The sequence below is a fragment of the Chelonia mydas genome, chromosome 9 (assembly GCF_015237465.2).
Source record: "Chelonia mydas isolate rCheMyd1 chromosome 9, rCheMyd1.pri.v2, whole genome shotgun sequence".
NCBI classification, from domain to species: Eukaryota; Metazoa; Chordata; order Testudines; family Cheloniidae; genus Chelonia; species Chelonia mydas.
In genome coordinates, this window is record NC_057855.1 from 32,727,028 (window position 1) to 32,752,918 (window position 25,891).

Genomic DNA, 25,891 nt, shown 5'->3' on the forward strand with positions numbered 1-25,891 from the left:
ACCGGTGACAGATCCGTGGACCATCCCCAAGCTGCGGGTTGCCCCGACAGCCCGTTGAGTTGCCTCATCTGCGTGCGAGCCGGAGCAGCAACAGCCCGGTGGGCAGCTGGCAGTGGGATGGGGGCGCTGGCGGAGGCCACAGGCAGGGCCTCCTTCCTTCGTTCACCCACCTCCTTCTGGGTGACGATCAGCTGGTAGAAGTCCTTGCTGGGGGCCGGGGCCTGCGCACGGGCCTCGAACAGGTTCTCCTCCAGTAGAGACGCCATTTTGGGACGCTGGCAAGAGGTGACTATGGCAACCAGGAAGGGGCGGGCATCACGAGAGGTCACTGGGAGCCCAGCCCCCTCTTAAAGGGGCCGGGTCGATATTAACGCTCTAGACCAGCGGGGTCTTCGCCCCAGCGGCGAGGAGGGTCCTATACACCCCTTAGTTGGTAAAAACCGTCCCTCCAGCCCCCCTGACCTGAGGGGAAATACTTGCATGGACCCAGGGGTGACGACCCCGGCGGAAGGATACCGCTCGGTAGGCCAAGAAACGCCTGGCAGCGCAGGGAAGCAGGACGAGCAAACCGCCGGTCCGGGGGCTTCGCGGGGGGCGGCCAGCCGGGCAGGGGGAGCGCCTTTAGGCAGGGGGGACGGGTAGGGGCTGCGGGCCCCTTTGGGGGGGTAAAGTAGTTCCCAGCCTCCCCCTGTGCCACTGGAAGGGGTTCGGCTGCGGAAGCGGACGGCGCGCTGGTCGGTGCTGCGGCTTCAGCTGATAATTGAAGGGAAGGGAAGCTGCTGCTGGGGTGGCACGGAGCGTCTGCGGAGGCCGCATCGGGACAAACTAGGTACATGGGGCTCCTCTCCCTTTTCCTAGGCACTGAGGATGTGAGTGGGGCGCTGGGCCCCCTCAACTGCCCTAGGCTGGCTTGGTCAGGCCCGTTGTGTCACCCCCGGTATGAGCTCAGCTGCCCTTCCCGGGGCAGGGGGGAGGGGAGACGCGCCATCCCAGGCATTGTTTGTGGGGGAGTGAGTGTTGGGGCCTGGGGGGAGGTGTAATGATCGGGGGAGAGGCCAAGGGGGTAGAAGGGCGAAGAGGGCCCTGGGTTTAATAATGGGATTCTGGTGGTGAGGCCTCACTGAGGAAGGGATGAGGGGGTGGAGGTGGTAGAAATGGAGCTGACAAAATGGCCAAGCAGCCACTGGAAGCCGACTTCAATGCACCCCCGCCGCCCCCAAAATATTAACGGGGGGAGGGGGAGAAGCTGCCCCCAATCCGTGCCTCACACAATGCTCCCGACAGCCTGGAGCCCCAAGGTGGAGGACTCTTCTCTGCACCAGCTACGACTAGCTCTGTGGCCTGGGTAGTTGCTAATACAAAAGGCTAGTGTCAGGGTTGACGCTACTGAACCAGATTTGTATTTGCCTCCCCCCATAAGCCCCCTTTCCCTGTTGTTGTTATACTTATTTTTAAGGCGCTATCGAGTCACCTTTTTTATAAAAGCAACAAAAACCCAGTCGGAGAAAGAAAAGGCAAAATAATCAGCCGCCGTCCATATTTCCCAGGCGAGGGGAGAGGGTGTTGATTCGAGTTACAATACTGACTACCCACGAGAGGATTATTTCTACCCGCATCGGTTCAGAGCTGATTCCCCCCTCCCCCCTTTTTTTCCCCTCTCTTCATTTTTGTTGCTTTCAGTGAAGTAACCAGTCCCTTGGTCCTGCCGTTTGTTTGCATAATGCTCACACGTAAATTCTCTCTTCCCCCGTCACCCCCCTTACTGCTAGTCCCGTGATACTGTATCGGTGAGAGTGGCTGGGTATTGGGGAGCCGTGAAGATTTTTGTGTGGGGGGGGTGCTCACGCTACTCACGCCGATCCCTTCCTATCTGCTGCCCTGGCTGTCTGGGGCTGTTAAACAAACCGATGCCGGGGCTTTTACCAGACCTGCAGGCCCATCTTCCTGCTGTTCAACTTTTTTATTGTTCCCCCTCCCCCCGCCTCCTAATGCACTGGCTCATCGGGTTTCTCCGCAGTTGGGTGTTTTAAGGGATCGGGAGTCTGAAAGTCTAGACTGTGAACCGGAAAATAATAGGGGGAAAAGTGGAAAGTCGTGTCACGGGCTTTGGGGGAAAAACATCAACGTATGGAACAAAGGTCCTGCCTGAAATAGAGAGAGAGAGAGGCCTGCATGTGCGGCTCGATTGTGTCGCATTTATACAAGGGGAAAGAAATGAGAGCTTGACATTGGCCTAAATTCACCCCGTAAGTCTGGCATACGGTTTGGAAATGCTTTTAGAGTGCGTTCGGTTTGTTTTCAGGGTGGTTTTGATATGTACAACCATCCACTAATCATCCTAATTCAGGGTGAGTTTCAGTGTAAACAGTCGTCTTTCTTCATCCTGTTCAGCAGCAGTATTGATACACTGGATTTAAGGCCACATCATAGGAGTTTACTTGAAGAGGGTGACTCTCTGAATTTCTCTATTTGAGAGCATAAGCTTACGTTTATGCTTAAATATTGAGTTTCATGGAGTTCTCAGGGCTGTCATCTTTTGACAAGGCAACTTGAATAAGGGATACTGAATTGAAACACACAGCCAAATCCTTTATCACAAGAGAGAGAAACTTTAAAAACTAAATTAAAAATAAAAAACGAAGGAGTTTTCCTCAGAATGAATAAGATTTGGTTTGTCTCTGCATATGTACAGGTAGAAATATGTGTAAGTCAAGCAGCCGCTAACAGTCTTGTAATTAAGGAGGTCATTATTTCCACTTTGTGCCCTATTTTCCTTTTTTCCCCTCTCCTCCACAGGAGTTCTGAGGTTTGGTGGCTGTCTTTTTAAAGACAACTGAATTCTCAATATTTATATTCTTAATGAGTTTTTTAAAGTGTCTGATAAGTGACGGTTTGTTTAACTTTAAGCATAACATATTAAAAGGCTAAAATTGTCAGATGAGTACAATGAGCCTAAAAGCAATATTTTAGTGAGTAAATATTGTAAATAAGGCAGTCTATTGTGACAACTTATTACTAAGCAGTATTCAAAATGGTCTAACAAACTGTGTGATAAGCTTTAACTTTTATTTACCACACTTACTAAATTTCTAAAAGGCTTTCAGCTATGCGCTTCAGGTGCACGTACATTTATGTTCCTTCTATAAAATGAAAGAATGCGTCCTCCAAAACTTGCTGCACCCACAAAGCCTCCCATCCTTAGAAGCCTGAGGAAAAGAGATGGGCTGTCTCATCATTTCATTCACTGGTTGTCAGACCAACTTGAGAAATGAATTTGCATCGCTGTCGCTCTTCCCGAGAAAGCATAATCTCAAACCTCAAGATGGTTAACATTCAGGGGCTATGAACAAACAGCTGTTTAAGACACCATATTGACAGCTTCAGCACAGCAAAGACCCCAGAATTTTCAGGATTTTATAGATCAGCTAATGCTCCTCTTTCAGAGGAAAGAATGGAACCAATTAAGTACTACTCCAGCCAGGGACCACAGGCTAGGTGCCAGTGTTTTGTTTCTGTGACGGGATTATTTATCTCTTCAAAACTAGACCCTGAAAGCACACTAAGATAACATTTAGTCTGATGAATCTTCAAAAGCAAGGAAATGTCTAATTGTATCTAAGATGCAAAGCCTTGGATAACAAAACATGAATTGCAAAAGCCTCTAAACAGTGGGTGATATATTGCAATGTCTAGGCAGAAAAGGTTTAAAAAAATCAGCTTTGAGTTTTCTTGCTTGCCTCTTTTTCGTTGTCAGATCCTTAAGACTTTGAGGCCTATTTACACTACTAATAGAACCAGTAAGATAATCTGACTATAGAACAGTTGTCCCCTTAAACCATGTTATCTAGTTTAGTTGGGAACATGGATAGAATGTCTCTGTGCTATATGTTGTGGTTCAGGAGCTTGTATTTGTAGGGTAGATGGGCCCTAAATACAGCTTTGGTAGTTTTGCTAAACAATATGCTGTAACAACTAAGGATTAAAGATTCCAAAGGCTAAGTAACATAACTTATAACCACTTAAGAAACCTATTAAATGGTGGGTACTGCTTGTCATAATTTATTTACATTGTAACATTCTAAAAGATATATCCTTTGTTTCTGCTATTTCAGTGATGCCACACCTATATACAGATTCCGAAGACACCTCTATAAACCAGTAAACATAACTGAGGCCAATAGAGCCCTGTAATATCTCAAGAGGCATTTCTGGGGTAGGGTAAGGTGGGCTCTTAATGTGAAGGCAGTGTAATACAGTGCACTGTCAATTGGACAGGAACTCAGGAGACCTGGATTCTGTTCCTTAGTTTAACCTCTGCCAGTGGTGTACTGGATCTCATGGCAAATCATGTCACCTCTCTGGTTCAGCTTCCCTACTTGTATAATGGGGCCAATATTTACCTTCTTTGTAAAGCTATTTGAGATGCAGGAATGATATCCAAGTGTGTGTCCATTGTAGATTACTTAGCAGTAGTAGACCTGAACTGTAACTGTCCTTTCCTGGTTCTGCTATTGCTCAAAGAAGGCAGTGGCATTGTTATAATAAGATTTCATGGTTAAGGAGTCTTAGCTTTGTCTACATGTTTTGAAGTAAATTTTATTATGAACTAGCTCTTAATACTACATGTAGAGCAGTATATCATGAATCAGTTATATGTTTGAGGATTTTCCTACAAGAGCCATCAGCTAGCTATTGCTATCTGGAAAAGCTGAAAGTGGCATGGGCTTAGTCTTTAGGTACCTCTTTCTTCCTTGAATTCCCAGCTCCTGCACTTTACATGAAGTCCTATGTTTCCTATGGTAGGAAAGTATCTTCACTTCTCACGCTTGAGAATAAGCATCTGTTTCTGATAAAAACAACATTCTGCCAAAGACAATCATGAAACAAAAGCCAGTTATAAAACTTGAAATCAGCAGTATTCTGTAAATAGAACATTTCTAGTAACGTTTCTTTATGATATCAAATGTGCTGTCAATTTTAAGAGTGTGACTTAGTTAACTAGTCTCTTTAAATGAATGATATTCAGGTGATTGGGGCAATCAGTTTTGTGTGGACAAATTTTCCATCCTGCCATATAATAGCCCTTTCTTATCGGGTTGGAAGAACTTGGCTGCTTTGGCTATGCAAATGTGCAATTAGTGGAATTGTCTTTACTTCCATCTGGCAACTCATGTTTTAGCACACATAACCAAATTGTCTATGGATAGGGAGTCTAGTAGCAATTTTTTGCAATGTGCTTACTGAGACCAGTGACCTTAATCTCTTGCATATCACCCAGTACAGAATTCAGCCATATTTGTAATGTGTATAAGGAGGAGGATTGATACTACTGCTAATTAATAGTGCTATCAAGATTATTGGAAAACTAGGTACAAAGTGGCTGACTTCGGTTCAAGACACACTTACTGAAAACATTTGAATGTAATATGAGATGGTGTTGCAAATACTGTACTTAACAAATATTCTAATCTTTTGAGCCTTGCATCATTTTCTCTGTTCCCCATCACCCCAAACAGATATGGTTAATTAGTGCTTGGAAAGCTAGTTAAGTATTGTCTGGTAGAGCTGTTGGCATTTAGTATTCAATTAGAAACTCCGTAATAGCTTTATTTATTTATTTTTACACCAGAAGGCAAAGTTCTGAATCTGACTGCATCCACACATTTGTTAACTTAATTTAACAGGTGTTCAGTTCCTACAGCTTACAAAATGACACATTATCTTGATGGCTAATAATATAGCTGCTGTCTGTTTCTTGGGTGGAGGGGAGGCAACACATCTGCAAGCAACAAAATTTTACAATAGTGAGAAGAGGGTTGTCTTTAGTAAAGGATGCTTGTACATTTGGTGGGGGTGGGGTGAAGGATTCTTAATGTCCATGCTGAACAGACAGGAGTACTTTTCTAAGGTCTTATCCAGAAGACTGAATTTTACTGTGTATTGAGTCTTCTGCAATTATCTCCCTCAGAAAACTGAAGGGCTAAGTCATCCTCCTTGGGTTTTGAACATGGGGTTCCAGAAAGTATTGGTATTTGAAAGTGGAGGCTGAGGTATCTGGTCACTCACCTGATTCCACATAATCTCTGATTCCAGGTTCACTATGAACTCTTCCAAAAAAATTTCTGGAAAACAAGATGTTCATTGTTCTAAAGATATGTACATTTTACTAACTGCACAAATTCCCTTTTATTGTATGGTATCCATGTAAGTGTAAAGGTGAAAATGAGCATATTTCAATATAGTGACTAAAAAAAAGGCGGAGGGGGGGAGGTTAGAAAACTTTCCTAAGGCTGCCTGTAAATGACAGGCACTAGACTCTTAAGAATAGGTATATTGTTGATAATCCTTGAGACTGGTGATTGACTGCAGGTCAGTACAATTTTATATGTTGGAATATGGAAAAAGAGGTAAACAATAAGGTGGCAGCGTTCACATATGGTTAAGTCCAAAGCTGACTGCAGAATTACAAAAGGATCTCACAAAACTGGGTGACAAAATGGCAGATGAAATTCAATGTTAAGTGCCAAGTAATGCACACTGGAGTAACATCCCAACTGTACATAGACAATGATGGGGTCAAAATGATCAGTTACCACTCAGATCTTGGAGTCCTAGTTCTCTGAAAACATTCAGTCAACATGTAGCAGCAGTCCAAAAAGCTAACAATTTTAGACACCATTAGGAAAGGGATCGATGATAAGACACAACATATAATGCCACTACATAAATCCATGGTATAACCATACTTTGAATGCTGCATGCTGCTCTGGTTGTCCCACCTCAAAAAATATGTATTGGAATTGGAAAAGGACAACAAATGATTAGGATTAGGGGACAGCTTCCATACATGGAGAGACTAGAAGGACGGGGACTGGTCATTTTAGAAAAAAGACTAAGGGAGGGGGGTCTGATAAAAATCTGTAAAATCATGAATAGTGTGGAGAAAGCGAATAGGGAAGTGTTAGTTATTTTCTTACATAACACAAGAACCGGGGTCATCCAATGAGATTAATATGCAGCAGGTTTAAAATTAAAAGGAAGTTTTTCACGCTACATACAGTCAACCTGTGGAACTAGTTGACCTTTGCAGCATCACCTGGCAAAAGTATAACTGGGTTCAAAACAAAATTAGGTCAGATCATGGAGAATAGGTCTATCAGTGGCTCTTAGGCAAGATGGCCAGGAACGCAGCCCCATGTTCTGGGTGTCCCCATCATCCAGGCCCAGCTTTTGGCGGTCAGAGGTTTAGGATGGATCACTTGATGATTGCTCTGTTCTGTTCATTCCCTCTGAAGCATCTGGCACTGGCAGAAGACAGGATACTGGGTAGATGGACCATTCATCTGACCCAGTATGGCTAGTCTTATGTTCATGTTATTAACATAGTTCTTACCAATCATAGTGGCATGTACTACTTCTTATAATCTAAGATCTGCTAAACATAGTGGGCTTTTAGAGATAGCAGTTTGTGAAGGGATAGTAGTTTGTGTAGTTGTGAAGCTCAAAGGTTGCTTGAATGTAGAACCAAGCACATGGACAGAGTAAAGGCAAGTAAATGAAGGGAGCAAAACAAATAAAAATGGCTGGACAGACATTTAACTTCACATCCTCCTTGAATGCCTGCTTTCAATCTGACCTTTTTTCTTTTTTGGGCGGGGAGGCAGGAAGGGAAGGTGAGACTTAATGTGAATCTTATTGATCTCACCACTGTGGTACAGAAGCTATTTGAAAATAATGTCCTGTATCTTAATCAGATTTACATATGTTCCTGACACTAGTTCGCTCCAATTTTAACTCTAGTTTAGTTTAACGTTTAAGGAAAAGCCTACTGGTTTCATTGACTCAAAGAGATTGAGTCAGAGTACGCTTTCTTCATTTTGAAGTGTGTGTTTTTTTTTTTTTTTTTTTTTTTTTTTTTTTGAACAATAACTTTTTTTTTTAATTTGTCCAAAGTGTAGCAATGAAACATGGGTAACATTTCAACGTGTTAATCAGGTGGCAGTTTATCCATTTTAGCTCTAGTTTGATTTCCAGTGTGGACTACTCCTTCATGAAATCAACCCATCTCATATACAGATTCTTAAAACTAAATTCATCTCTGGGGAAAATGCAGACCTACATCTGAGGGTGCGGGTGTGTGGAAACACAACTAATTCAAAGCAAGAAACTGGTAAAATACTAGTGTGTTAATAAGCATTTGAGGGTAATGGGCAGTAAATTAGACACACATAATGTAATACAGCATGGTGGTATTTTTAGTTCCTGGGCTGCAGATGCAGACATATGTCAAGTCATGGAGCAGGGAAGGTGATGATAATACATCTCTGTATTATCTTGGTGACACGGCACCCAGAATACTGCATTCATCTATGGACTCATCTTTGTCACAAAGATATCAGCAAATGGGAGTGAGATTGGAAGATAAAAGATTGGGAGGTGGGTATTTATTTGAGGAAAAAAGTAGATGTGTACTAATGGGATAAACAGCAACTGGAGAGAAGTGGTGTGTGGATATGACTGCCTTTCAGGTATTTATAAATTAATACCAGTGATGGAGAGGAATTATTTAGGGTAATACAGGAGGGCACAAATAAAAATAATATGGTGGCATTTAAAGAAAATAGGCCTCATTTTCAAGAAGCTTTTTCTGGCTTAAATTGCAGCTGTTGAACTGACATCTCTTTAAGCAAAGTATTATAAGCCACTTGAGACAAAGCAGTAAAACTTGTACTACAGGGAACAGCCCTGCATAGGCAATAGGGTAGAGTAATAGGTATCTTCCAGTAAATAATCGGATGATGAAAATTAGCTAGGATTAGTAACTAAAACAGGATAAACATTGTGATTGTTACTAATACATTATTTTGGTAGAAATATAATTTAGAAAGTGAACTTTAATGTAACAGGGAATGAAGGTTTACATCATGCCACTAGCTTTCAGGGTGAGGGTCAAGTTAGTGGGGGATGGCGGGGAGGGGGAATCAAATTTGTGTATGGAAAAGCTTGGCAAACAACAGGATTTCCCTGCCTATGGTGGATGATTGTATACGTTTCCTGGAATATGGTGATTTTCTGGTATGGCTTTTGAATTGGAGCTTAATAGAAGGCCTTAATACTACAGCATGTGGACAGTCTCTGGTCTAATAGTCAAAACTAGTCAATGATAAATTTGCCATTAGGTGTAGGTAGGCTTGACTGAACTTGACATTCATTTATTTTTTTTATAACTTTGATCATTAATACCAATGTTTTTTTAAGCATTTTTTGATGCTTTTTATCAATTTTAAATTTTCACAGTTGTAAGAAACTGGTGCATTAGGCAATTATTTAATGATGGTAGACTTGAGATTCAACAAGTTAACGCTTAATAGCTGTTAAAACATAAATTGTCATATCACATGTCAAAATATACGAAGTTGTTGTTCTTAAGTCAAACAAAGTTCTCAAGTGGCATTTTTCCTGTTACCTATCTATAAACTTTTGATTGTATAATGAAATTAACATTTACCAAAAAAAAAATCTAATCCTTCCGAGTTTAGACAATGATTGACATAATCTATGCGTAATGTGAAATATATAGGTGAGAGAGCGCAAGTATTGAAGCTTGTCTTTTTATTCAAGAACCTGAAACCTTGGCTCCTTTTTTCTTAAATTAAGGAAAAACTTCTGGTTTTGCAAGCAGTTTCTCTTTTACATAAATGTTTGTTCCTAGGACTTCAGATCAGTTTATTCTTTCGATACTGCCTGTTATATTAGAGTTAGTTTCTTATTTGCTAGGATATAGGAATTTTGGGGAGTGATTTGATATTTGCCAAATCATGGACACTTTTAGACACGTCCTTGATCTTCAGTATCGCTTTAGAGTGAATGTTCCAAATAGTCTCTCTGGTTAAAATCTATGTACTTAAGCCTTGGTCAGAGCAAAGGCTTCAGCCTTTAGAGCCAGTTCTAAAGTGCATAGATGGCAATCTTGTTTGGAACGGTGTTAGAATTAATCTGGTGTCACTTGATGCTCACATTGCAGATACAGTAACACGTCCTAGTTTACTTGAACCAGGAAGTTTCTTGGGTATGTTTAGCCCCCTTCCCCAATTGTCAGATTTTCACCCTTCATCTGTGAATAAAATTTGAAAGCATATTCTCATTACTTAAACTGATTTTATATTTCATTAACTATTAATGTTAATTACTATTGTTTGTGATAGGCTAAATGGATTAAAATATTTCTTTTAAGGTTTGTGCTGGCTGGTTGAAAAATAGTTGCACAATTTGTCTACTAGGTTACTTTCTGAACTAATTGGGACACTTCTTACCATTATTCTGGAATAACTATTCTAGAATAAACACTTTTCTAGATACCGCAGTTGTTGCGGTGTAGCAGTTTAATCAAAAGTTAAGAATGAATTTACCTAATGCAATATATTTGTAGTTCTGCTTTTATTCTAGTACTGAACAGATAGGTAACACTGACTTCAACTTTTTTAAAACAGGTTGTGTCTGCATTCGTATTCCTCATCATGTATTTAGCACTGTGGGAAGCAAGTGTGAGGTCTGGGCATGAGGAGCTTTACCAGATAGCATTTCAGGTCTAGACCTTTCTCTGCACTAAATACACTTCCCACTGGTGGCAGCTCTAGTATAGATAAGATGGTTCTAGCCACCATCTAGACCAGTTATGAGCCGGACATGATGATTGGTAGCTGGCCTACACTAGCATTCCTATAATTACTCATGCTACCTGGCATCCTGTCTATAGTAGAGCTCCCAATAATGCTATCACCAGTGGAGCTGAACTAATGTTAGTAATAGTAGGAATTAAAAAAAATGTTCCTGCCTCCATGGAGCCAAAACTTTATGTATTTAAAAAAAAAAGTTGTTGCACAGCTCCTAAAGTCATTTCACTTGTCTCAACTGTCAAATTATTAAATCGTCCTTTCCTCCAGCAGCTTATATTGTCTCCTTCATGTCCTTCCCAGCTCTGAGCACTGTCAGTCCTTAACAAAAACCCACTTGCTGTCATGCCCCTCCTATTTAATGGCTTTTGTTGCAAAGTCAAGCCAATGTGATGGCAAACGGAAATCTACATAGTAGGTCATATGACTGACTGCTTTAAAAACAAATTTCTTATCACTTGTGCTCCATCTACCAGTCCTGTACTCCTTCCCCAAATCTTGCTTGTTTAATCTTGCTTGCTGTTAACACTCCAGTTAATGTCTTTCAAAGTTGTTGGTTGGGTTTTTTGTTTTGTTCTACTATTGGGTTGACTCAGTTGGTTTGCTTTTCTGTAGTAAAACTTGTTGCCATGGCCTTGAGGTAGCTGCTTTGCTTTCCTAAGCATGGAGACTCTTGGCACTTTTTTTTCCCCCTCCCAGCTGGGAGATATCAAACATGAACACACATCTCCATGTATCATGTGTGCACTGAATGACGCAGCACTAGAAAGATCAAATTGTATAAACATAGTATAACTGCACTACTTCTGCATATGCAGAGAATAATAAACCCCTCTAGAAATCAAATGTGTAACTTTTTAAGAGCCATAAAAATCTAGATGTGTTGTCACTTGGTGCAGCAAGCTTCTTTGTGGAGGCCTATCACTTTTTCTGCCTCTCAAGAAAGGGTGCTGGTGTCACATAGCCAGTGGCAGAAAGAAATACCTAGAAGACTTGTGTTTAGTATTTTTCTCCATACCAAATGCTATTGTTACACATGAGTTCCAGTGCAGTAGTGCTGTTCTTGCCCTCAGCAGACCATCCAACTTCACACAGATATGTGGGAACACACCCATGATACTAGAAATCGGTGCTGGTATAAAGCTGGGTAGGGCAAGTTAAACACATCCTGTGCTGATGCTAGTGCTTGGCTCTAGCGTTAATGTCTTCTATGCTGTCTCCTTCCTCCCCTCTCACCACCTCCCTTTTCATTATAAACCCTAGCTCAGCGGGTCTCAAACTGTGAGTTGCAAGCCCAAAGTGAGTTGCAAGCCCGTTTTAATGGGGTCGCCAGGGCTGTTTTAGACTTACTGGGGTCCAGGGCCCAGGCCCAAGCCCCAGGGCTTCAGCCCTTGCTGGCAGGGCTCAGGTTATAGGCCCTCTGCCTGGGGCTAAAGCCCTTGCGCTTGGGCTTTGGCCTCCTGCTCTTTCTCCCCCCTGCCGGGGCAGTGGGGCTTGGGCTTTGGCCCCCCGTCACCACCACCTTGGGTGGCAGGGCTCAGGCATACTCAGTCTTCAGTCTCCTGGGGTCATGTAATTTTATCAGAAGGGGGTCGCAGTGCAATGAAGTTTGAGAACCCTTGCCCTACTGCTACAATCACAAGAGTGGTGATTCCAGCTGCTTCCTTAACAAAAGTATATCCACACTACAGAGCTGTAGAGTGCCCTGCAAGAACTGAGTGCACATATGCTTTGGCATTCCCGTACATAAATTTCTTCATTCTGAAGATGTCTTTCATCTTTAAGCAGTTGGTCTAGTAGGACAATCCAGATTAGATTACCAGTCTTGCAGCCCCATGTCTTGTAAATATGAACTAGTCATTATAGACTAAATACTGTCTTAATTTTAAGTTGCTCCACATCAGGATGTAGATGTTGGGGTTAGAGAAAAGTGGAAATAGAACTGGAAGTTTTGACAACTGAATAAGGATGTTGCGGAAGCTGGAGCTTTTGTCTTCAGGGGAGGTGGTCTGGGATACTGGGATAAACATACCAGCGGGAGACTTAGGCTAAAATAGTCAGTGATATAACTAACCATGCTGATTTTGAAATTTGCATATTAATTCTGAAATAAAACTAATTCAGATGAATGGGTTAGTTTAACCTCTTTAGAAATAGTATTTCACGCTGCCAGTAAATTCAGGAAGACAATGCTGCTTTAGTTAACTTTACATTTGGAATGCTTCTCCACAGCCATTGTTTCTAACAAAAAAAAAAAAGGGGTGAGGGCTTGGATTCTAGAACAGAGTTCTGCAGCCAGGGGTGGTTTAGCCTAAATATTTTATGGCTGCAGGATTGTGGGATACATGGGGTCCTGAGTACAAGGGTGGATTGATTGGGGGGAGGGGAGGGGTGTGGTTTTTTTTTCTTTTTTTCTTTTGAGAGTGGTTGTGGGGTTTTGTGTGGTTTTTTTTTTTTTTTTAATCACTGGGTTTTAATCAGGTTTAAATCAGCAAGCAGGAAACCTTTCTTTAAATAGTTGATTTTTATTGTTTTGGATTTGTACATCTTAGTTTCCTAAAGAGAGGTTGGATTCTTACTGGTTACCAACCTATAGGATATGTTGATTTGCAACTGAATATAACCTTTATTTTAAACTTGGTGCTTTTTTGCTAACAGGATGATACATCACACACATTTTTAAGCAACTATATAGCTTAGTGTACACTTCTTCAGATTTCAGAGTAGCAGCCGTGTTAGTCTGTATTCACGAAAAGGAGTACTTGTGGCACCTTAGAGACTAACCAATTTATTTGAGCATAAGCTTTCGCGAGCTAAAGCTCACTTCATCAGATTGTTAATATTTATACTTTAGTATGTTAAAAATGAAGTACTTATTTACTAAATGTGATTTTTTTTTTTTGTCAAGCTCTTTTCTGAGGGGAAGTAAAACTCAATTAACAATGCACAAAAACAGCATTTAATTATTTTATTAAATGTACCTTAACTGTAATGGACACAAGAATAAAGTTTATCAAAGCAAGTTTTGTGTTTAAAACTGATTTATTAAACAGTTTACCTGAACTATTTATTTTTTCTGTAGGTAGTTAGTTGAACTGATGCTTTCTGGTCATTCTGTCCTCCAACACTTTAAAATTAGTAGATTGCACCCTTGCACAATTAATTTTTATTCATAGTCTGTGTGATGGAGGTGTATAAACCTTGCACTAACCTGGAAAGGTTTAAGGAACTGCTCTGGTCTGGAGTAGCCCTGACCTCTTGCACCTGCAAGTCATGCCAGAAATGGAGGAGGCATTTAAAAGGGGAAAACTCAATGAGGAAGGGCAGTTGTGTGAGGGAGCAGAATGATGAGCTTCCCACCTCCCAGGAAGAGGCCTGGTGGTGAGCAGAGCCTACAAGCTTGCCTAAAAAAAAAAAAAAAATCCAACTCCCCTAAGAATAAGGGGTGCTGTATTCTATAACTTCAGTGGATTTGAATTCTGACTCTGAGAGAGTAGAGGCTAGTGTTCCCATTTGAGCTATCTGTGTCTCTTCTCCTCGTTGTTGGGTGGTTTTGCTACTCCTGAGTTTTGTTTGTCCCACGGTTCTCTGAAGGTAGGAAGTATTCAGAAAGACTCAGCTGGAAGGAAGGCTGAGAACTCATCACTGCTGAAGTACTACAGAGTGCCCCTACTGGAGTGACTGAACCTGATTTGAGTGTTGTTCTCTCAAAACCCCAATGGGGTGATGTGTAAGGACCCTGTCAGGTCCCTGACAGTTTGGAAAATGAAAACAAGCTTTCCTGATTGTTTCAACCCCCAAATGGTTATTTAACTTTCAACTAGTTCAGTTCAATGACTTGTTCAAAAAATGAAAATGAAGAAAATATTATCTTGGCACCTGCGGAAGAGGCCAATGCTGTCAAATGCTGGTTTAGCACTTCAGTAGATTGGTTCCAGGAGCTTAGCCTGTGACTTTCACCAATTTAGTGGTTTGCTGCCATACACTTCAGAATGTTTTGTACTTCTACTAAATGACATTAACAGATTAAATTGGAAAACAGTATCCTATGTTAAGGCCTAAACGTACATTTATTTAAAAAGTAAATAAATTATATTTAGATTAAAAAAAAATCCCTTGACTTAAAAGAAAATAGATTTTTATCCACCCTACTCAGTACTATTCTAAATATTAATACTTCTATCCAAGGATCACTCCATTCATCATAAATGTTAATGAATTCAAGTTTCTACACATCAGCTTTAGCTCAGTGAGGGTGTTAAGCAACCTTAACTATAAGGAGTACTCTAAGTGTTCCTGTCCTAACCACCTGTCTTCAAGGAGTCATAACTTTCTGAAGCATCACTTTTTCAAGTTGAGATTTTTGAGCGCTGGCATCCTCTCATAGGTACTTTTTTTTAAAAAAAACAAAAACAAAAAAACCTCAACCTTCTGTCAGTCTTGCTGTTTAAAAATAGTAAGAGCTAGAAAATTGAAGTATGTTTGGGAATAGCCCTCACTGACCAATGTCTTGAATGTTTGGCCTACTAAAAAATTCACTTCAGCCATGCACAGCAAATCTTGTACAACTTCACAGCATTATTTATATTTGGAATACTATGTACTATGCATGACTCTTTTACACACAACTTCCTTAGTCCCCCAATATGACAGGTTTCAGAGTAACAGCCGTGTTAGTCTGTATTCGCAAAAAGGAGGACTTGTGGCACCTTAGAGACTAACCAATTTATTTGAGCATGAGCTTTCGTGTATGCATCCGATGAAGTGGGCTGTAGCTCACGAAAGCTCATGCTCAAATAAATTGGTTAGTCTCTAAGGTGCCACAAGTACTCCTTTTCTTTTAGTCCCCCCAAATTACTCAAATGGGACAGCACCCATTTCCAGCTGTTTCTGGGAAACATCAAGTCTAGTAAAGGGATCCTCCTCATGCTGCTGCTATTGAACATCCAACCACAATGCTTTTTAGCTTAGGCTACAGGTTCCTTAACTCTAGATTGTAGACTCCTGGCTTACAGAGCACTTGGGGAGTGCATTTTGGAAACACTTGGGCTATGTCTACACTACTGGCAGGATCAACACTCTGAGATTGATCTATGAGTGTTTGATTTAGCAGGTCTAGTGAAGACCCTCCAAATTGACAGCAAATCTCTCGTCTGTCGACCCCTGTACTCTACCCCCGACAAGAATAAGGTAAGTCAACAGGAGAGTTTCTGCTGTCGACACCCCACCCACCTCCCCGTGCAGTGTAGGCCCTGCGGTAACTCAGCCTAAGATAATGTCAACTCCAGCTATGTTGTTAACATAGTTGGAGTTGTGTAGCGTAGGTCGACTTACCGCAGTAGTGCAGACGTAGCCTTGGTGGGTCCTGTGGTCTACTTGTTTCCAGCTGAGAAACTGAAACGGGTGGGGAAAAAAAATCAGTGAAGAGCACAAATAGTTGGTCCTTTTTTTAAAAAACAACAACAAACACACACACACCCCCCCCCCCCCCCCCCCCGCTAAATACAGTAGTAGTTTACAAACAGTACTCATGTAATCAGTGCCAGTAGCTGCTCGAGGGGAGTTATGGATCATCATGCTTCCATGAGGCTATTGAAGATGTTGACCCTACACACTTCATGAGCTCTGGCCTAGGAGAATGTGAACAGGGCTAGGGGGCCAGAATTCTGTCCACCTCTGTTCCAACAACTGCCCTTAATTTCCTACCCTCTCACACTTATTTAGTGAAACCACACACCAGCTTGTGGAGTAAAGTGATGTACGGTCCCCACTTTACTGATGGGGCAGTTGAGGCACTTAGTTTCTGTGCCTTTGGTTGCATGCCTATGACAAAATTGGAAACAGGCCCAGATCTGTGATTCTCAAGCTGCTGTAAATGTTTAATTATGCTGCCTTTTAAAAATGGGGCAGTTGTGATTACATGTGTCATCTCTCTCAGATAATGTGTTGTGAAATGGTGTGGTATCAGGCCCATATTGCACAGAGGCTGTCTGACTTGCCAGATTTGCAGTAGTGGTTTAGGTTAAACTATCAGTCTGATAGCTATTTGCTGTGTGACTTTGGGTAAGTCACTTAACCTCCTTCCTCTTCACAAAGAAAATGGATATTAACTCACTGGAGCACTGAGAAGATTAATTAGGGGTGATCAGTTCTGTGAAATATTGCTGTTTTCTGATCACCTGCAGATTGGAAAAACGGTGTGTTTTGGAGCAGCTCCTCTATCTTAGCTTTACTGCTTTTTATGCAACCCAGAGAGGATGGGAGGATCTTTTTATAAGAAGGGTCAAGTAGGGTAGGGGAGTGTTTTTAAATATTTTTTTCTTGAGAAGCTAACTTGAAAATCACAATTGGTACCCACAGTAGCAATGATGCTTTCAGGTCCTGTTGGAGAGGATGGTCTGGTGGTATAAACATCACGTTTCACATACTTTCCTTGGAGACCATGGTCAAAATCTAGACCAGGTACTTCAGACACTCCTCTTCAAGGTTGGCATATTCCCTCCCTTTACTATGTTTTAATTTTCCAATGCTACTCCATTTTATTTAGTAGTTTTAAATAGAGGGATGCTATTTCATGGACAAAATAGCTTAGTGTAAGAAACTTGTCTCATGACACTATTTTTGTAGTAACTCATAGGCACCATCTTGTCTTTCCTGTAACTTCTAGCAATAAGAAGCCATAGGTATGAGCTAGATTTTTAACCCTGTCATTCTCCCTAAATCAGCAAGGCAGATGGGGAAACAGAGGCACCAAGAGACGTGAGTTGCCCAGTGGCACACAGCTGGTCAGTGGCAGAGCCAGGAACAGAACCCACATATCCTGACTTAATCTAGTCTATCCACTAGGTCACACTATCTCTCTTGGAAGAGAGATGAGGCAGGGGATTGCAGGAAGAGAGGATGGTTCTGGTTAAGGTAGTTGAATGCCACCCTGAAGAACTAGATTCTATCTCTGCCTCTGCCACAGAGTTCCTATGGGGTGCTAGACTAGTCATGTAATACAATGTGCATTCTTCATTTTCCTCTGCTTCAGTTTCCCCATATGTAAAAGGGAGATGATGATGATACTGGCCTCTTTGGTAAAGCTCTTTTTGAGCCACAAATGAAAAGCATTATATAAGAGCTATACACCTTCCAACTTTTTGCAACAAATGAAGCAGGGCTCTGGCAACTAAGCCTTTCGCTACACAACTCTCATTCCTCCCATTCTGGGTCCATTCTGTGCATTGAGGTAGGGATCCTCGGGGATAAGAGGGCAGTATATGAACAAGTAATTGAAGACTGTTTCATAATGCCTACACACAAAGGGGTGGAATTAAGGCTTCATAGGCAGCCTTAATTCTGGAATTTCCTAACTTTTCAGCGCTTGACTTTGGAACCTTAATGTTGTAACTGTTTGAGTGTAATAATTGTACATGGGGATGGATGAGTAAATCCATGTTATCTGCTTATTGCTGGCACTCGAGTCTATGGTAAGACTAGCAGCTGCATGTACGTGTTGAATAGGACTGGAAAGAGAATTGATCCACGTGGGACTTTACAGGTGAGGGATCAAGTGGCAGAGGTATAGTTTCTGATTACTCCTCTTTGGGTGCATCTCTGAAGGGTGGATTTAAGTATTTTAGCATATTTTCCCATAATCCCTACTACTCCTCTCTGGTGGACAGCAGCATTTTGTGAAAAACTGTTGATGAGCTTGTAATTAGTCTTTGGCTAACTCCTTCAATATATGAGCAAGCTCAGAGGTTTGATCCTGGACAGTAGTTAATTAAAATGATGGATCCAGGGTGAATTTCTTCACTATTGAATTAGTGTGTGTTTTTGAAGGGGAAGATTTCTTCCCTGAATGGGGTCTTCTGTTCATGACCCGTTCACCAACTAGGAATGGCATGGGTTGGATTCATAGGTCTATCCAAGACCTATCTAGGGTGTCAGTATTTTGGGAATGCAGGCTGGGTGTTCATTGGCTGGCATGGAGGAGCAGATCTGTGCTAGTTAAGATGACTTTTTCCAAACGTGTGTGTGATCTCCACAAAATAGGATGATTTTTCCTTCAGAGTGCTTGGGTTGAGTTCTGTGGTAGGTTGTAGGCCCTTGACACTGAAGTGGTTCACTGCCCTTAAAGTGGGATTTGATATCTTCAATAGAAGCTGATAGGAAGGTTCTCTTGGCCTAAAATATAGCCTCAGCATAGGCTTGGAGAAATTCTGTTTCAACATGTCTGATTCAGCCTTTGTTTTTCACCCTCTGGACTAGAATTTGACCTTCTCTTTACATCTGGCACAGGGCGTCAGTAAACAAAGGAAATCCTTGTGTGGACAGTGGGGAGCAAGGAGGCTTTTTGGGACTTAGTGTCTGACAAATCATCCATCCTCAACTACTCTTTTTGTACTGTAGGTGGAGAGTTGCTGTCCTTTAGCATAAATTTACATATTCTGCTCTCTAAATTACTGTTGCTGTGGGGCCATACTAATCTAGCAAAAATCTCTGAACTGTGATTGAGTTACGTGCATATTCTCTAAGGTTAAGATTCTGTCACAGATATTTTTACTAAAAAAAGTTGATGGGTCATGGGCAATAAACAAAAGTTCATGGAAGTCCATGGCCTGTCCTGACTTTTAGTAAAAAATATCCTGGTGGGGACAACTAACAGAACGCTGCTGGGGGATGACCTCTGGCACCTGCTCCAGCCCCATGGGGCTGACCCAATCCCAGCTGCTGCTCTGGTGACCCTGGGTTTCATCACTGCTGTGGCCCTAGTGGGGCTGACCTAACCCTTGCCGCTGCTTCAGCCCTGGGGCCACTGCTGCAGCAGCCCTGGGGCTGACAGCTGCTTTAGCCCTGCCTGGAAGAAGTCGCAGAGGTCCCAGAAAGTCACAGAATCTGTTACCTCCGTGACAGAATTGTATCCTTAATCTCTCAACCTAGGTCATATTTTTTTTAAAAAAATTTTTTTGGCTTCATTCTCCTGAATGATGTGATGTATACCCATGCTACACAAATGAGAATTTCAATTGCCTGCTAGTGCTGGGTGGGGATGGAGGACTGTAAATTATATAATACAGTACTGAAATAGATTTCTTAGCCAGTCTGAGCTTCAGAGATGAGTAACTGTACAGTTTGGGGGGAAATGGGGAGTGTACAGTCCTTGCACTTCTTGGATGTATTGATCATACTAATAAGACACTTTTTCAAAACGCTGTATTATGAAATTCCTGTATTTTGGCTGATGACTGTCAGCCAGAGTAAAACATTTATAGAATTATTTAATATTCACATCTCTTCTGACTGGCCCCTTCTCTGATTGGATCTGTTCTTAAATGGCTTTCCTCCTCTTGTCCCTCTGTTGGTAATATGATCCTCTTCTTGCCGATATCATTGGTTTAATGCCCCTGCAACAACAAAGATATTAACTGAAGCAGAAATTCCAAAACCTACACCAAAAGTGTTCCTATTTCTTTCTTGTACATCTCTCTAGTTCCTATTTCTGCAGTGCAGTAACCAAACTAGAACAGTTTTAAAGGCATATGCATCCCTTCAGTGTTTATAAATGCATTATATTATCTCTCTCATGCAATCCTAACGTCTTGTTCATATTGACTACTGTTCTGTACTGAGCAGAAGCTTTCATTGAGATATCCACGATGATTTAAGTAGTCAGCTACCTTAGTGGCAGGCGTTGAGCACAATATATCGCAATTTTTCCCTTTACTGAACGGATTGCATAGATGGGCTTAGCAAGGGCCGGTGTGGGACTAGTAAGTCTGAATGAACTAGTAGGTGCCAGGTCAGTTACATGCATATCTCAAAACTTAAGAGTATTCCTGGAGGTGGCAAAAATATCCACGATACCACATCTTACTTAAATTAATTGTAGTAGACTGCACTCCGTTTTGTGTGTTCTGCAGACACTTTATAGAACCAGAGGATGTCTTTTTGGATACTCTCTGCTGAGGAATGGGTTCCATACTTCGTTTCCTGTTTTGAGTTTCTTAGAATAATTAAGACTGAGGCAGGGACACAGATATTCATTCCATGATCACAACACAGCCTTTGCTGCAAAACTGAGCCTCAAAGTCCATTTTTGAAAACTGTTTATTTTCACAGCCATATGGGTTAGAAACTTGAAAATATGAACCATGTAAACTGATGCAGTGCGGTCTTCAAGTGTGCAGATACCATGAAACAATAGCTGTGAAGATGGTGAACTGCCTTGTTGATATGGGTGGCGAAAAGTAACTTGAAACCGAAACATAACTAATTTGCTAAATAATGTTAGCAGAAAAAATCAGCTAGTATTCTCATCCCATAGTCCTGAACTGCCTTCTACATGTTCTCAGATGCCAAAAGCTCCATTTGTCCACTGCTTAACTATCCAAACCTTCAGTCTTGACCCTGACAACTTATATGATGCAAAGTTCATATGAATCTTCAGCATGTCAAACTAGAACTGGGAGAACTGCGTAAAATAAATGCAATTCAATACTAAATAACTTGGGGAAGGAGACTGTTCATAGTTCTGATTGTGTTCAGTTTCATAGTTAAACTCATAACTCTAAAAAATTAAATGAAGCAGCCTTACAGTAGAATTCATGTTCAGGTTGCTGCAGAGTACCCAGGCCTTTCTATAAAGCCTTGGTTTGACCTTCTTGCTGCTGACAGATCCCATCCCTCCCATCTGTCTCCAAGATCCCAATCTCCTTGACTGTAGGTCACCTGGGCTCTCAGTGCTCAAATGAGCATTTTAAAGGGAGCTCAAGTTAGAAATTGTGTTTCAGGAGACTGGGCATATTGCCCTATGAAAACAATATTAAAAGGATATGAGGTCTATGGAGTCTGATGGAATGGGCTGGAATTTGTTTTTTGGCATATATAAAAGGAAATTATCGAAAGTTGGTTGAGTGAGTTGTCTCTAACTCTTCTGGAATAGCTGTGCAGATTGGGTCTGTTTTTAAATGCTTTTCCTCCTCTTGTCCGTTAGCATGGTCCTTTGTTGGTAATATGAAGCTCCTCTTGCCCTCATCTTTGATTTTAATGTTCCAGTTCTTTTACTGGGAGGTTCTGTAACTTGGTCATTATACTGTCTGAGAGAGCTGCACGCTTTCTGCCAGATTCGTATGTTAGTGCTACTTCTATTCCTGCCTCAACTTCTTGATGTCTTCGATAATGTCCTAATAGGTCTCAATATCCAATAGTGATATTGTTGGTCTAATCAGGACTTCTTCATTCTAGTCTTTGGTACAACTTTTCTTTAAATTCAGGCAATGATACTTTTAGATGTCAGAAAAGTCCATTGACAGCTGAATCTGTCTGCTTGCTCCATGGAGGTAGTATACACTAAAACTACTCTAGCTGAAATTGTTTAAGAAATATATACAAGAGGTTGATTAAGTAAATGGAAAGTTCTGTGGAGTGTGAGGTTAAGTATTCTGCCAAGACATTGGCTTCCTTCCTGGAAGATGTATCTGTAGTAATGTCTGTAAAGTAGTGGTATCTAACTCACCTTTTTTGAGAGAGAATACTTGTGGAATTAGGTTTCTAAAGTGAGTAGTACTAGAGTAGAATTTCTCCCTTAGCCATAACAAGAAATCTGCAACTTTCTAATATTGAAATTGTTGTTTTTATCCTCCAATCTTGACTAGTGTAGTAAGAGTACAGAAATAGAAACTTTACCTGTTAACTGGATTTCTGCTTCTCAGCAGGAACAATAATTAGGTTTAATTGGAGGCAAGTTTGTAAATTGTACTAAATTAATAACCCTTGGTTGTATTCTTATAATATTTGGATCTAAAAATCATAAGCATAGCCTACTGCCAATCTTCTAGGTATGGTGCTATCAGGAAAGGAAGTGTCAGCAGGCAACAGCCCTGGAAGGTGCCAGAGTTCACTGTTGGTGCACTGTTGCCAGTTAGCATAGACCAGAGGTGGGCAAACTACAGGCCACATCCAGCCTACAGGGCCTGGCTCCTGGCTGGGGAGGCTAGCCCTCGGCCCATCCCCCGTAGGCACAGCGCTCTTGGTGGCTGGGCTGTGAGTTCCTGCAGGGCAGGGCAGCAGCGTGTCTGGCTCCTGCCGGGCAGCACAGCTGCCAGACATGCTGCTTTGAGTGGCATGGTAAGGGGGCCAGGGTGTTGGATAAGGGGCTGGGGGCCGCAGGGGGGCAGTCAGGGAGCAGGGGGCGGAGGTTTGGGGGGCAGTCGGTCGGGGATGGGGAACGGGGTGGTTGGGTAGGGCAGTCGGGACAGGGAGCAGAGGGGGTTTGGATGGGGCAGGGGTCCCGGGAGGGGGCAGTCAGGGGACAAGGAGCAGGAGGGTTGGACAGGAGGTGGGGGTCCCAGGAGGGGATGGTCAGGGGGCAAGCTTGGATCGGTGGGGGGTTCTGAGGGAGGCAGTCAAGGGACAGGAAGTGGGAGGGGGTCGGATAGGGGGTGGGCGCCAGGCTGTTTGGGGAGGCACAGCCTTCCCTACCCAGCCCTCCATATAGTTTTGCACCGCAATGTGGCCCTTGGGCCAAAAAGTTTGCCCACCCCTGTCATAGCCCAATTGAATTGTCCAAAATATGTTCCAAATGGTGTATAGGAGGTGCAGAAATCTAACTCTTATCAGGCAGTTTGTTGGTTTTTATTTTTTGAAAATGTGTACCAGGTTATAAAAAACCTAAGTCAGTCTTATCTTTCCATAAATTGGAGTTGATGCACTTCACTCCTAAGGCACAACAAAATTCCCATCATTAAGTTATGTCAAGAGCTCCTAGAGTGTATGGATGGATATTGGGTTTTAATTTTAAAAAAAATGAGCAAAAATGAAACCTTCCTATCTTTGTGGCATATTCCCATGAATAAACTGTCACCAGCTGAAATTTAACTTGGCAAAAAAGAGCTCCCGATTTCCTTTTCCCTCCCCTTCTTTCATGGGTACATAACTCCTCCATTCTTCCTATTGCTCAAGCTGGTAATCTTGATTTCACCATGGGGCAGAGTCAATCTTGACCCACACATCCAGATCATGTCTAATACTTATTGCTTCTTACTGCATAGCATCTGTAAGATCTGACCATTTCTCTGTCCCTGTGCTGTCGAAACTCTTGTCCAGACCCTGATCATCTTGCTCCTTGATTATTGTAGTTGCCACTAAACTTCTCCCCTCAAGTTCATTTAGAATGCTGCTAAAATAATCTTCAGGCTGCCTGACTAGATTATCCTTCTAAATCCCTTCATTGGCTCTTGTGCTGTATCAAACTGATCCTTATTTTCAAAACCCTTAACAACTCTTCCCTGCCTTACCTATCTACCCTAATTTAGTTCAGTCAACTCCTTCCTTCGCTTAAGTGAACGAAGCTAGAATCATTGGTAGATTGTCTACTTCACCAACAAGTATTTCTCCTGTGCTGCCCCTTATGAGATGAAAAAGCTTCCAGTCCAAATCCATAAAGTCCTTTTAGCCTCTAAATCCTTTCTCAAAACTCACATTGTCAGTGAACTAAAACCTGATAGCTACATGGTATGAGGTGAGTTGATTACTGCTCCTAAGAACTGTTCACTTATGTCTCTCATCTACACGTTTCTTTTAAGATTGAAAGCTCTTCGGGGCACAACAGTGTAGAACACAATATTTATACAGGACCTAGAACAATGGGTCCAAACCTGGCTGAGGCAGTGCTACATGCTACTGCAAAATGATGTGCTTTAGACTTTGACAAAAATAAACATATATATACACACCATTTCATACACAGTGTCTCAAGGGCCACTGTGCAGTCCTTTCTCTAGCTACTGAATAAATTTTCCAAAGACTGCTAGTGCAAGCTTTACCAGCTCCACTGACATATCTTCATTCTGATATGGAGTGACAACCTCAAGGTGAAAGAATGTAGTTCATTCAATATGTCCATTTAGCCATTGGCTTCAGACGGGGAGCAACTGTAGTGGGGCATTATGTGGATTAATCTTAAGAGCTGGGCTGATCTCACTTTGTAGCTCACCAAACCAACATTAGCTGGTGTGTGTTGGCCCCTACCAATCTGAACTGAACTTGAACTAACAATGTCATATGATTTGTATATCACTAATAAAACACATTGATATTGTCAAGGCTGATGCCCCACTCTGGTACTTCGAGTGCAGAAGGTGGGAGGCCCACAAGGATTCTAAAAATTAATACTGGCCACTCCAGGCTTGTATTAAACTCCCAAGGTCACAGCTTCTCTCTGACCTTTGGATGGGTAGATGCTGCCACCACCCAAGTGCAAAAACCCCTTTGAGAACTCAAGAAGGTGCACTTGGGAATTCCTTCCTGTGGGGTACCCACGAGCCCTTTCATCTCCTCTCAGCTCTTCCTGGGCGGGGGAGAGGGGGGAGAAGGAACAAAGGAAATCAGCTGTTGCCATCAGCTAATTAAGTATGTGCACAAACCTCTCAAGATACAAAACTCCAATCCTGTTCTTAAAAAAAATAACTTTTTTTTTTTTTTTTTTAAAAAGGGGGAATAAATACGTCTGAAACCTCAGGCTATTGCTAGATTTAAAAAGAGCAAATACAAAAATGAAGAATAAAGAATAGCTTTCTTGAGGTCCAGCTTGAAGGTTACAAGCAAAACAAAAGCACCCGTGGTTAGCACAGAGGAGACCACAAGCCATAAAGAAATAAGAGTAACCTAATCGCATCTTCCTAGACATTTCCTTATCTACTTACATATCTGGTGTTTCAAATGAGTAGCTTCTAGGTATGATCTGATGATTTTTCATACCTGGCCCATAGTATTCTTACAGCATAGTTCTAGCTCTGTCTTTGCTCTCCAGGAGAACAACACAGACAAAGGGGAAGTCTTTGTTCCCAATTTCAAAAAGTTCTAGCCTTCCCATTGGCTCTTTTGGTCAGCTGCCCACTCCCTTCTTTTTACCTGTGGACTTTTTAACCCTTTACAGGTAAAGCAAGTAGAAAACAGCTACTAACAGGGATTTTGTGGCTGGCTGGGTGTCCATAAAAGGAGCCCCCCCCATTCATTTATCACAGATGTAGTGGCCAATAATGTAAAGGCTACATATGCACTGTTCTTGATGCCACAAAATAGGGCATGTAAATACAAATAGTGGTGAACTGAGCTTATGGCTCTGAAGAAGTTTGGAGTTGGGTTGTAATGGCATGAAACTAGGATTTTTATGGGGTCTGGAAAAGGCCCAGAGAAGAGTTGCTTTTAGTCTAATGAGCTCTCAATGATTT

The 25,891-nt window shown here is 41.9% G+C and overlaps 2 protein-coding genes across 12 annotated transcripts in view; one reads left to right on the forward strand and one right to left on the reverse strand.

Moving 5' to 3' along the window:
• Positions 1-373, reverse strand: part of FBXO36 (F-box protein 36) — a 72,981-nt gene extending 72,608 nt beyond the window's left edge. Inside the window, exon 1 of the mRNA XM_007055039.4 lies at positions 171-373. Within this exon, the coding sequence (XP_007055101.1) occupies positions 171-266 (96 nt within the window). The 5' untranslated portion in view covers positions 267-373. The remainder of the gene's footprint in view (positions 1-170) is intronic.
• Positions 374-380: 7 nt separating this feature from the next.
• TRIP12 (thyroid hormone receptor interactor 12) overlaps positions 381-25,891 on the forward strand; it is a 152,733-nt gene continuing 127,222 nt past the window's right edge. For 3 of the 11 annotated variants that reach the window (XM_027817368.3, XM_043521917.1, XM_043521918.1), the window contains exon 1: positions 391-522. The gene's annotated coding sequence lies outside the window, so the exon portion shown is untranslated. Of the gene's footprint in view, positions 830-25,891 lie in introns of all 11 variants that reach the window. The other 8 variants (XR_006283578.1, XM_037908811.2, XM_037908807.2 and 5 more) reach the window with 7 other exon arrangements.